This window comes from Heterodontus francisci, chromosome 23, assembly GCF_036365525.1.
Source record: "Heterodontus francisci isolate sHetFra1 chromosome 23, sHetFra1.hap1, whole genome shotgun sequence".
Taxonomy (NCBI): Eukaryota; Metazoa; Chordata; class Chondrichthyes; order Heterodontiformes; family Heterodontidae; genus Heterodontus; species Heterodontus francisci.
This window is the reverse complement of record NC_090393.1, coordinates 12,193,349-12,206,084: the sequence shown is the minus strand read 5'-3', so window position 1 is coordinate 12,206,084 and position 12,736 is coordinate 12,193,349. Positions and strand designations below refer to the sequence as shown.

The following is a 12,736-nucleotide window of genomic DNA, read 5'->3' as shown; positions in this document are numbered from 1 at the left end:
AAATTAATGTAAGAAGCTATAAACGGACCACAGTGGTAATGAAACAAGTAGTAAGACAAACTATAAAGACCAAAGGAGCCTTGCCCACCCAGATACATATCAGAAAATGGTAGACATGCTCCCCATGATGGGGTAATCAACTTTAAAGATGGGAAATGATGGGAACAGAGGGTCAACTCGCCATTTCTCAACGTGCACTCCCAACGAACAAAGGTCCACACTAGGAGCACACAGACAATTAGCTCCTATGCATTAAGCTCAGAGCCTATGTTGTAAATGGCTCCTGGTTTCGAACAATATCCCCACTCCTCTTCTAACATTTTTTTTAACTTCATCTCATTTATGTTAAAAGGTAACTTTATGATTTATTTCAGTAAAGCTTAACATTGCTTTTCCAAATGTGCGCTCAAGTTTCAAAGCGGTAGTTTCAACAGAAGTACTGAATAACTTCAACACAAAATTATAATCTGCCTTCTAGGACGCAGATGCAGTTCTTCTGAAGGGCCAACCAAGTAAAAGAAAACACGTAAAGTGTTGAGCCAATTTCACAAATGCTACCAGTTTGATATAATCTGTTGGAAATATTTGCTTGCAAGATGGACAGGTGAAATGAGAAGTCACTGCAAGACTTCAAACTGAATAGACTAGAGCAGAACCAGCACTAGCACTCACTAGCCATGGGGTAATGAGGCACCTTTGAGGGGGCAAAATGTTGTTGTTGAATTAATGTGCAGTAAGTGGTCACAAATCTGAAGACATGCGCATAAAACTGATGACTTTGGAGAGGTTAGGAATCTCAGTTCAAATCTTACAAGGTCGCCCAACACCATTACAAATATAACCCATTTATTTTAAATAGATCACTACAGACTTGGAAGAAGGAATCATGTACATTTTTGCATACAACTCCATCAAAAGCAACTAAGAAATTGTTACTAGTGCACTCTACAGCACTGTCAATCACCCTGCACCTGTAACTGACATTATGCAAAAGTTAAAAACAAAGTTATGCGTGATATCAAAACAGAAAGTGCTGGAAATACTCAGATCAGGCAGCATCTGTGGAAAGAGAAGCAGTTATGTTTCAGGTCTGTGACCTGTCAGTTCTGATGAAAGGTTACAGACCTGAAACATTAACTCTGCTTCTCTCCACAGATGCCGCCTGACCTGCTGAATATTTCCAGCACTTTGTTGTTATTTCAGATTTCCAGCATCTGCAATATTTTGCTTTTATTAAAGTTAAGTGTGATTTTGAAGCTGGATTCAGTTCCCCTGCTAAACCCCTCTCACCTTGGTCAGTTTTGGTTGCTGGCTTCCAGTTTTCAGCACTAATGACTGGGAGACAAACTTGTCCTTTTTCATCAATGTTGGGATGATAGATCTTTGTCTTGAAAGTAATTTTAGGTGGTTTGAAAGGATATTCTGATGGAAAGCTTATTTCAATCCTGAAAGCCCCTTTGTCATATGGAGGGTTATCCTAAAACAGGGAGAAAAAGGATTTTAACATGCTTAGCAAAATCATTGAAAAATGACACTTAGACTCAACATCGTCAATACATATCTAGCCTTTACAAACAGCAGTCCCAAATTAAACCACCAAAATCTTGGCTGCACTGTACAAAGGGAGATTGTTCTATTAACATCTATAGCATTTCTCGTGGCTTTCAAAAGAGTATTAGATAATTATCCGAACAGAAAAAATTTAGAGAGCTACAGGGAAAAGGCAGGAAGTGTGATCAGCGAAATTGTGCTTGCAGAGAGCCAGCATGGACATGACAGGCCAAATGGCCTCCTCCTGTGCTACAACCATTCTAAGATTCTAGTTACCAGCATATTTATGATTAATTCCAGGTTACAGGTATAACAATTTTCAATACTATTTAGATGGTTAATATCTGACCATTCTAGGAAAAATGAGTTGCCAAATAATTTACTTTTTTGCTGCATCACCACAGTAGGACTCAAGAGACAATTTAGTTTTTATTCATAGAACTGGGAGATTCTAGTTGAAAAATTCCTTCTCCACCCTCTCTGTTGCAGAATTCATCCATGTAGAGGATGGGGAAATTCTTCAGATGGAAAATGTATAAAATGAAGAGATCGGCATACATACTAATTCACCACTTCCATAATTTTCCATACAGCTGTGTGTAGGTTCAAGCTAGCAGGACACCATTGTTCCAATCTGGACATGCTCCAGATATTTATTTCTTGCACCCAATGAAAAACAAAGGCAACCCCACAATCTCTATGATCTGAAACATTACCTAATGCAGAAAGCAATACTAGTTACTCAATTGTGAGATAGGCAGAACGTCTTTTTGCCCTCTCCAAGAACAGCCCTCTCCAAGAACAGCCCTCTCCAAGAACAGCCCTCTCCAAGAACAGCCCTCTCCAAGAACAGCCCAGGCTGAAACTACAAACTAGTTTGAGGTAAAACAAGAGATTGGACCAGTTTACTAACTTTAAAAATAATAAATGTTAAACTTTAGTGAAGAGATGTTATGCAAGTTGGGTTGCCCGCAGAATGATCGAATAAACCCTGACTTGTTGACTGCCTTACAAAATAGTAATATACTAAACAATCATTGCTACCTACTGCAGATATACAGCTAATTCACTTTGAAGTCTTCACTGAAACAAAGATCAAAAAGCTTCACAACTGCACAAAACAGTGAAGCACTGAAATTTCAAAGATATACCCAGCTGAGCACTCCACCCCTCTTCAGAACATAAGATAGGCAGTGAAAGTTAAAATGAACCCCTGGTGGGATAATTGCAAAGGCCATAGACATATATAAACCATTAATGCCCAGATAATCCCATCCTAAATGACTCATCTGGGTAGACTTACCAACTGTTTACTTCATTGTATAGGTCTAGTAGTAATTGTCCTGCAGACATAACTGCTTATTCTAAACTTTGAAGATGCACACAGAGACACATGGACAGCGGATAATCTTTATCAGCAAGCAGTAAGCAATTTTAACTGGCAATACTGGCAAGTTATAAATTCCTATAAAGAAATACTAAAACACGAAAGCATAGATTTTTTTGTTCATATGTGAACTGGGCAGTGGTCTACAGTAGCAGACATCCAGGCTGTTCAGTGAATAAGGGACAGTCTAATTTTAATAGTTCAATACTCTTGGAGCGGCCAACAACCTCGAGGCGGCCAACATCCCCAGCTTATACACAATACTGAGTCAGCGGCGCTTGAGATGGCTTGGCCATGTGAGCCACATGGAAGATGGCAGGATCCCCAAAGACACATTGTACAGCGAGCTTGCCACTGGTATCAGACCTACCGGCCGTCCATGTCTCCACTTGAAAGACGTCTGCAAACACGACATGAAGTCCTGTGACATTGATCACAAGTCGTGGGAGTCAGTTGCCAGCGTTCGCCAGAGCTGGCAGGCAGCCATAAAGGCGGGGCTAAAGTGTGGCGAGTCGAAGAGACTTAGCAGTTGGCAGGAAAAAAGACAAAAGCGCAAGGGAAGAGCCAACTGTGTAACAGCCCCGACAAACAAATTTTTCTGCAGCACCTGTGGAAGAGCCTGTCACTCTAGAATTGGCCTTTATAGCCACTCCAGGCGCTGCTCCACACACCACTGACCACCTCCAGGTGCTTACCCATTGTCTCTCGAGATAAGGAGGCCAAAGAAGAATACTCTTGGAGCATAATCATCTCTAAAACATGAAGGTTGTGGTGTACCAAGCACTCCTTCTGTAAAGTGTTATGATTAAAAACAGTTAAGGTGGCTCAGGAACACTGCGCACACAAGATAGCACAGGTTGCATGACAGAAAATGGTACTGTTAGTGCACAGAACAAAGGCCTCCAAGTCAGAAAAGATAATGTTTGGAGACCTTATCTGGACATATTAAGAAGGTGCCTTAAAGAATGCATGACACGTAGTGTTTCCTCCCCTCAAACTAACCTGCAATGTTTCAAATTGTTACCCTGGATGGTAATTAAGTATACCAGAGCAGCATCTTTCTTTTTCTCTTGCATAGGATGGAAGTGTCACTGGCAAGGCCTGTATTTATTGCCCATCCCTAATTGCTCGAGAAGGTGGTGGTGAACCACCTTTTTCAACCGCTGCAGTCCAACTGGTATAAGTGCACTCAGTGCTGTTTGGGAGAGAACTCAACGATTTTGACCAACAGTGAAGGAGAAGGAACAGCAATAAATTTCCAAGTCAGGATGGTGAGAGACATGGAGGGGAACTTGCAGGTGATGGTGTTCCCATGCATCTGTTGCCCTTGTCCTTCTAGGTGCTGGAGGTCACGGGTTTGGAAGGTGCTGCACTGTGCAATTAGTGAACATCCCCACTTCTGACCTTAATGATTGAAGGAAGGTCATTGCTGAAGCAGCTGAAGATGGTTGGGCCTAGGACACTACCCTGAGGAACTCCTGCAGTGATGTCCTGGAGCTGAGATGATTGGCTTCCAACCAATCACGACAACTCTTTCTTCACAAACAAGAATTCATCTTACACCGATCCTCTCATCCAAATGCATCTGTAAGTGTGTGTAATGTCATTGATTGCAGAATGCAGGGTGACATTGAGCTATCACTTTACATTCTCCGGTCAATTTCAACTTCAGCTGTTCTTCCCAGTTTGCAGGACAAGGCTTCATGTTATTAGGTAAAAGTGTAACATCCATTCCCGGACCAACTTTTTAAATGCCAGCATATAAATAAAAGCAAAATACTGCAGATGCTGGAAATATAAAAACATGAAATGCTGGAAATACTCAGCATGTCTGGCAGCATCTGTGGAGAGAGAAGCAGAGTTAACGGTTCAGGCACTGACCTGAAACATTAACTCTGCTTCTCTCTCCACAGACGCTGCCAGACCTGAGTATTTCCAGTATTTCCTGTTTTTATTTGAAAATGCCACGCTAGAGGCATTGGCACACATGGTGAGGAGAATGTGGATGGTGACGCTAGAGTGGAGCATTATCCAGTTCTTTTTTTAATATTTCCCCTTTAAAGATGGGGATGCAGGTAGAAAAGGATATCAAAAAGGAAAATGGAATTCTGGATTTTAAACAAAATATTTAATATAAAAGCAAAGTAATGTTGAATTTGTACAAGAAACTGTAATATTGCATGAAATTCCAGACACCCCATAAAAGATGATGGAAAGGGTTCAGCAAAGATTTATGCAAATGAGACCAGAATTAAAAGTTTATAGTTAAGATGGGAATAATTGCTTTTCCCTCATTGGAATGGTTGAGGGAGCATCTAAAGAGATTTTGAAATTATGAAAGATTTTGAAAGGATGAATAGCAGAAGATTACTTGGAATTGGTAGAGGACAATAGACTCAGGGTCATTACAGCTTTAAACGATGTTTTCCCAGTATTTTATTAAAACAAAATGCTTTACCACAAGTGGCTATTAAGACAGAGGCAAGATCATTTAAAACTGGAGCTGAATCAGTATGTGATGTGGCGCAATATTAAAGAATATATGGAAAGGGGAATTGGGCAGACAGCTCCAGTTAAGTCAACATTTGCACTGACCAAATCGTCTCCTTTCATGTGGTAATTTTCATAATGATTCTCAATTTACTTTAAACACAGGCATACACACCCTGCACACATTTAGTCGAGCTACTTCGAAGATGACCCTTGGAGACGACACGGTAACATTTGCCGCTTGCAGTCATGAAACAGCACCCAGCTACAAACTGCTAACAGACCAGGAAAAGACTACAGTCAACAGTAACTGGCGCCTTCTCACCAAGTCTGGAAGCACAGTTACCCACAAGAGGACAACTTTGGTAAACAGGAGGTGGTAATACTGTGTGAGAGGTAGGGGACAGGTGATGAGGAGCAATTGCCAGTGACAAAATAGGAGCAGGAACATTATCAATACCAGGAAGGACTCAGTATTTTGGAAAATAGTCATATTTTGCTCCTGTCACAAGTCAACAGCAAAGGTGATGGAATAATTGGCAAAAGAAGCATAAGTTTCTTCCTTCATACATCAGTGGCCAGCACATTGTAGCCTATCATAGGAATGATCTGCCAAAGAGTGGAGGGCAAACTGACAGTGCTGCTTAGGTGGTGCAGATGCAAGCAAAAATGCCAGTGGCTCCAGGCTGACCAGAACCAACTCCCCACAGTTCTGTCAGATAGGAGTGCCAACACAAGCAAATATGGTTAATGGAATAGCAAGAGCAGTCTAGCACTGGTGCCTACTAATCGCATCACATGCCTTTCAATTAGCCTCCTTTGCAGCTGATCTGCTTTTAAAGCAAACCCAAACATTAAGGTAACAGATACTTCCCAAGGATAGCACGACTGGTATGGTTAAGCATAATGGTGCACAGCAAGGCACACCTAGTATTGTGGGAGGCACATGACAGATCCCCACTTCCGTAAGGATGTTCCTGCTTAACAGAAACCTTACAAATAGTTTCTGCACAGTTTCTATGTGATACTGACAATAAAGATTCCACTGCTTTGATCAATCCCACCATGGCCTGATCCAGAAAACTATACAAAAAAACATGAAATCTTAGGTGCAAAAACAATGATATTCATGCATTTACACTTCCTACATAAATTCAAATAATAAACTAATGAACTTTAAATTATCAGTACAATTCATGACACATTAATATCTTTATACAGGATAAAAATGAATCTAGGCAGACACTCTTGTGCTGTACTGAGGGAATGCTGCACGCTTTAGGTACTTTCATTCAGATGAGACATTAACCCAAAGCCTCGTTTGTTCTCTCGGGTAGATGTAAAAGATCCCATGATATAGTTTCGAAGAAATGCAGGGAGTTCTCCTTAGTGCCCTGGCCAACATTTATCCCTCAATCAGCATCACTAAAAACAGATTATCCGGCCATTACCAGATTGCTGTTTGTGGGAGTTTTCTGAGTGCAAATTGGCTGCCGCGTTGTCTAAAACAGTGACTTTATTCATTCATGGGATGTGGGTGTCGCTAGCCAGGCCAGCATTTATTGCCCATCCCTAATTGCCCTTGAGAAGGTGGTGGTGAGCTGCCTTCTTGAACCGCTGCAGTCCATGTGGGGTAGGTACATTCACAGTGCTGTTAGGAAGGGAGTTCCAGGGATTTTGACCCAGCGACAGTGAAGGAACGGCGATATAATTCCAAGTCAGGATGGTGTGTGACTTGGAGGAGAACTTGCAAGTGGTGATGTTCCCATGCATTTGCTGCCCTTGTCCTTCTAGTTGGTAGAGGTCGCAGGTTTGGAAGGTGCTGTCTAAGGAGCCTTGGTGCATTGCTGCAGTGCATCTTGTAGATGGGACACACTGCTGCCACTGTGCGTCGGTGGTGGAGGGAGTGAATGTTTGCAGATGGGGTGCCAATCAAGTGGGCTGCTTTGTCCTGGATGGTGTCGAGCTTCTTGAGTATTGTTGAAGCGGCACAGATCCAGGCAAGTGGAGAGTATTCAATCACACTCCTGACTTGTGCCTTGTAGATGGTGGACAGGCTTTGGGGAGTCAAGAGGTGAGTTAATCGCAGCAGGATTCCTAGCCTCCGACCTGCTCTTGTAGCCACGGTATTTATATGGCTACTCCAGTTCAGTTTCTGGTCAATGGTAGCCCCTAGGATGTTGATAATGGGGGATTCAGCGATGGTAATGCCATTGAATGTCAAGGGGAGATGGTTAGATTCTCTCTTGTTGGAGATGGTCATTGCCTGGCACTTGTGTGGCACGAATGTTACTTGCCACTTATCAGCCCAAGCCTGGATATTGTCCAAGTCTTGCTGCATTTCTACACGCACTGCTTCAGTATCTGAGGAGTCACGAATGGTGCTGAACACTGTACAATCATCAGCAAACAGCCCCACTTCTGACCTTATGACTGAAGGAAGGTGGTTGATGAAGCAACTGATGGTTGGGCCTAGGACACTACCCTGAGGAGCTCCTACAGTAACGTCCTGAAGCTCAGATGACTGACCTCCAACAACCACAACCATCTTCCTTTGCGCTAGGTATGACTCCAGCCAGCGGAGAGTTTCTCCCTGATTCTCATTGACCTCAGTTTTGCTAGGGCTCCTTGATGCCATACTCAGTTAAATGCTGCCTTGATGTCAAGGGCAGTCACTCTCACCTCACCTCTTGAGTTCAGCTCTTTTGTCCATGTTTGAACCAAGGCTGTAATGAGGTCAGGAGCCGAGTGGCCCTGGCGGAACCCAAACTGAGCGTCACTGAGCAGGTTATCGCTAAGCAAGTGCTGCTTGATGGCAGGACATAGCTGGGCAATTTTCCACATTGCAGGGTAGATGCCAGTGTTGTAGCTGTACTGTAACAGCTTGGCTAGGGGCGCGGCAAGTTCTGGAGCACAGGTCTTCAGTACTATTGCCGGAATACTGTCAGGGCCCATAGCTTTTGCAGTATCCAGTGCCTTCAGTCGTTTTTTGATATCACGCGGAGTGAATCGAATTGGTTGAAGTCTGGCATCTGTGATGCTGGGGACGTCAGGAGGAGGCAGGGATGGATCATCAACTCTGCACTTCTGGCTACATTTCAAAAGCACTTAATTGGCTGTAAAATGCTTTGCTGTGTCCTGTGGTCACGAGAGGCATTATATAAATGCAAGTCTTTTCTTTCAAAAGTGGGTTGTTCCTATTCTATTAAACTGGCATTTTAAGTTTCTTGCATTTTATGTCTGCTTTTCATTGATGGAAGTTATGCTCGGTATAACTTTTAATTGATCAGAGACACTTTATTTGCATCTATGCTGCATAATTAAGGAGGTTTCCACTCAGTGGGGGTTAATTACATAGATATTCAGCTACAATACTTTGGGGGCACCTTTTCAGTGATGACTGGGCAGACTTGCGAGCCATCCAATTTCCCCATCCCACACAAGAAGAATTCAGTTAGCTGTCACAACGAACCAGTCCGCAAATCTCTGCGGAACAAAACCAGACAAGCCATCGATCTGTCACAGCCACATCTGGTTTACTGCTATCAATCCCAAGAGAATGTCTATTCCAACTGACATCAGAAGCAATTGCAAGGAACTGGAAGTCAGCCAAAAACTATTTTTAAGCACATAATTTCATATAAGGCAAACTTAATGTTGCTATCACCTAAACAATATGTGAAATATCCTCCTTTAATTCTTCACAATGAATAGTGTAAGTTGACAGAATAGAGCTTACTTTTTTAAGGGACAGAGCTTTCAATACACATCAGAAATGAAACAAGAAAATTATAATACAGATAAGTTACAAACATATGAATTAGAAGTAGGCCATTCGGCCCCTCTAGCCTGCTCCACCATTCAATAAGATCATGGCTGATCTGTTTGTGACTCAAATTCCACTCTCCCATCTACCCCCGATAACCTGTGATTCCCTTGCCGAACAAGAATCTATCTACCTCCGCCTTAAAAATATTCAATGACCCCGCCTCCACCACCTTCTGAGGCAGTGTCCCAAAGTCACACAATCCTCAGAAAAAATTTCTCATCTCAGTCCTAAAAGGGGACCCCTAATTTTAAAATGGTGCCCCCTAGTTCTGCACTCACCCACAAGAGGAAACATCCTTTACACATTCCCCTCGTCAAGACCATTCAGGATCTTCTAAACTTCAATCAAGTCTCCCCTCACCCTCCTAAACTCTCGTGAAAACAAGCCCAGTCTGTCCAACCTTTCATTGTAAGACAACCTGCTCATTCCATGTATCAATCTAGTAAACCTCCTCGGAACCGCCTCCAACGCATTTACGTCCTTCCTTAAATAAAGAGACCAAAACTGCACACAGTATGTGAGATGTGGTCTCACCAATGCTCTGTATAACTGAAGCATAACATCCTTATTTTTATTTTCAATCCCTCTCGTAATAAAGGATAGCATTCCATTAGCCTTCTTTATTTTTTGCTGTACCTGCATACTAACTTTTTGTGACTCATGCACTAGAACACCTAGATCCCTCTGCACCTCAGAATTCTGCAGTCGTTCTCCATTTAAGAAATATTCTGCTTTTTTATTCTTCCTGCCAAAGTGAACTTCACATTTTCCCACATTATACTCCATCTGCCAGATTTTTGCCCACTCACTCAACCTATCTATAATCAGTCTGCAACCTCTTTATGTCCTCTTCACAACATACTTTCCGACCTAGCTTTGTGCCATCTGCAAATTTAGCTACCATGCCATTGCACCCCTCATCTAAGTCATTGATATAAATTGTAAAAGGTTGAGGCACCAACCCAGAGCCCTCTGGGACTTCACTCATCACATCCTGCCAATCAGAAAAGGACCCGTTTATGCATACTCTGTCAGCCAGCCAATCTTCTATCCATGCTAATATGTTACCCCGCTACACCATGAGCTCCTACTTTGCGCAATAACCTTTTATGTGGCACCTTGTCAAACGCCTTCTGGAAATCCAAGTACAGTACGTCAATGGAATCCCCTTTATCCAATGCGCATGTCACTCCTTCAAAGAACTCCAATAAATAGGTTAAACATGATTTCCCTGTCACAAAACCATGCTGACTATTCTCAATTACCTTGAGTTTTTATAAGTGCCCAGCTATAGCCTCCATAATGATCAATTCTAACACCTTCCCCACGACAGAAGTCAAGCTAACTGGCCTATAGTTAACTGTTTTCTGCCTCCCCCCCACTTCCTGAAAACAGGGGTTATATTTGCTACTTTCCAATCTGATGGAACCTTTCCAGAATCTAGCAAATTTTGAAAAATTACCAACGGATCTACTACCTCATTAGCCACCTCTTTCAAGACCCTAGGATGAAGCCCATCAGGACCTGGACTTATCAACCCACAGCTCCATCAGTTTGGTCAGTACCACTTCCCTGATGATTGTAATTTCACCAAGTTCCTCTCTCCCTTCCACCTCCTGATTTACAGCTATTACTGGAATGTTTTTTATATCCTCTATAGTTAAGACAGAAGCAAAATCCGCCATTTCCTTACTAACTACCCATTCTCACTCTCTGAAGGACCAATACTCAGTTTACTTACTCTTTTCCTTTTAAATACCTGTAGAAACTCTTGCTATCCGTTTTTACATTTCTAGTTAACTTCCTCTCATTCTAATTTCTTTCTCCTGATTAACCTTTTAGTCATTCTCTGCCATAAAAACAGAAAGTGCTGGAAATACTCAGGTCAGGCAGCATCTGTGGAGAGAGAAGCATAGTTAACATTTCCATCATTCTCTGTTGCTCTTTCTATTCTAGCCAATCATCTGACCTGCCATTCATCTTTGTGCAATTATATGCTTTTTCCTTAAGTTTGATGCTTTCCTTAACTTCTTTAGTTAAGCACGGATGGTGGGTCCTCCCCTTAGAATTTTTCTTTATTGTAGGAATATACTTATCCTGAGTATTCTGAAATATCCCTTAAATGTCTTCCACTGTTCTCTATTGATCTATCTCCTAGTCTCGTAACCCAGTTCACTCTCATAGCTCAGCTTTCATGCCCACATAGTTGCCGTTATTTAAGTTTAAAATACTAGTCTTAGACCCACACCTCTCTTTCAAACTGGATGTAAAATTCAATCATGTTGTGGTTGCTGCTACCTAGAGGTGCCTTTACTATGAGGTCATGAATTAATCCTGTCACATTACACAATACCAAGTCTAATATAACCTGCTCTCTGGTTGGTTGCAGAACATACTGCTCTAAGAAATTATCTCAAAAGCATTCTATGAACTCCTCATCCAAGCTACTATTGCCAATCTGATTTTTCCAGTTTATATGTAGATAATCCATGATTATTGCCACCCCTCTATCACAAGCACCCAATATTGCTTCTTGTATACTTGGTCCTACATTGTGGTTACTGTTAGGAGGCCTGTAGACCACTCCCACTAGTGACTTCTTTCCCCTACTATTCCTCATCTCCACACAAACCGATTCTACATCCTGATCTCCTGAACCAAGGTCATCTCTAACTATTGCACCAATGCCATCCTTAATTAAGTGCGACCCCTCCACCTTTTACCTAGCTTCCTATTCTTCATGAATGTCATATACCCCTCAATATTGAGGACCCAATCTTTGTCATCCTGCAGCCATGACTCCGCAACGACTATCAGATCATATTTATTTACTTCAATATGTGTTATCAGTTTGTCTACTTTATGAATGTTTGGAACATCTAGTCTTGACTATTGTTGTGTTCTTAGTTTTTTCTTCTCTGTCCCTTCCTACCATTCCCTGACCTTCATTTACGATATTACTGTTCAGCTCTCCTACCTTGAGTCTACCCCTTGATTTGCTACATCAACCCAAACTTGATCTCTTACCCCACCTTACTTAATTTAAAGCCCTCTCAACTTCCCTAGTTATATTGTTTGCTTGAACACTGGTCCCAGCACAGTTCAGGTGCAGACCGTCCCAATGCTACAGTCCCCATCTTCCCCAGTTCTGGTGACAGTGCCCCACGAACCGAAGCCCACTTCTCCCACACTGGTCTTTGAGCCAGGTATTCATTTCATGAATGTTATGTGCCCTCTACCAATTGGCACGTGGCTCAGGTAATAATCCAGAGGTTATTACCCTTGAGGTTCTGCCCTTCAATTTGGTGCCGAGCTCCTCATACTGTCGAAGCAGAACCTCTTTCCTAGTCCTACCTATGTCGTTGGAACCAACATGGACCACGACAACTGGATCCTCCCCTTCCCACTCCAAGTTTCTGTCCAGTCGTGAGCAGATGTCCTGAACCCTCCTATCAGGTAGGCAACACAGCCTTCTGGAC

At 42.3% G+C, this 12,736-nt stretch overlaps 1 protein-coding gene across 1 annotated transcript in view; it reads right to left on the bottom strand.

Moving 5' to 3' along the window:
- LOC137382582 (ubiquitin-conjugating enzyme E2 L3) overlaps positions 1 to 12,736 on the bottom strand; it is a 72,177-nt gene that overhangs the window by 6,619 nt on the left and 52,822 nt on the right. Inside the window, exon 3 of the mRNA XM_068054692.1 lies at positions 1,291 to 1,477. Coding sequence (XP_067910793.1) covers positions 1,291 to 1,477 — 187 coding nt within the window. The remainder of the gene's footprint in view (positions 1 to 1,290; positions 1,478 to 12,736) is intronic.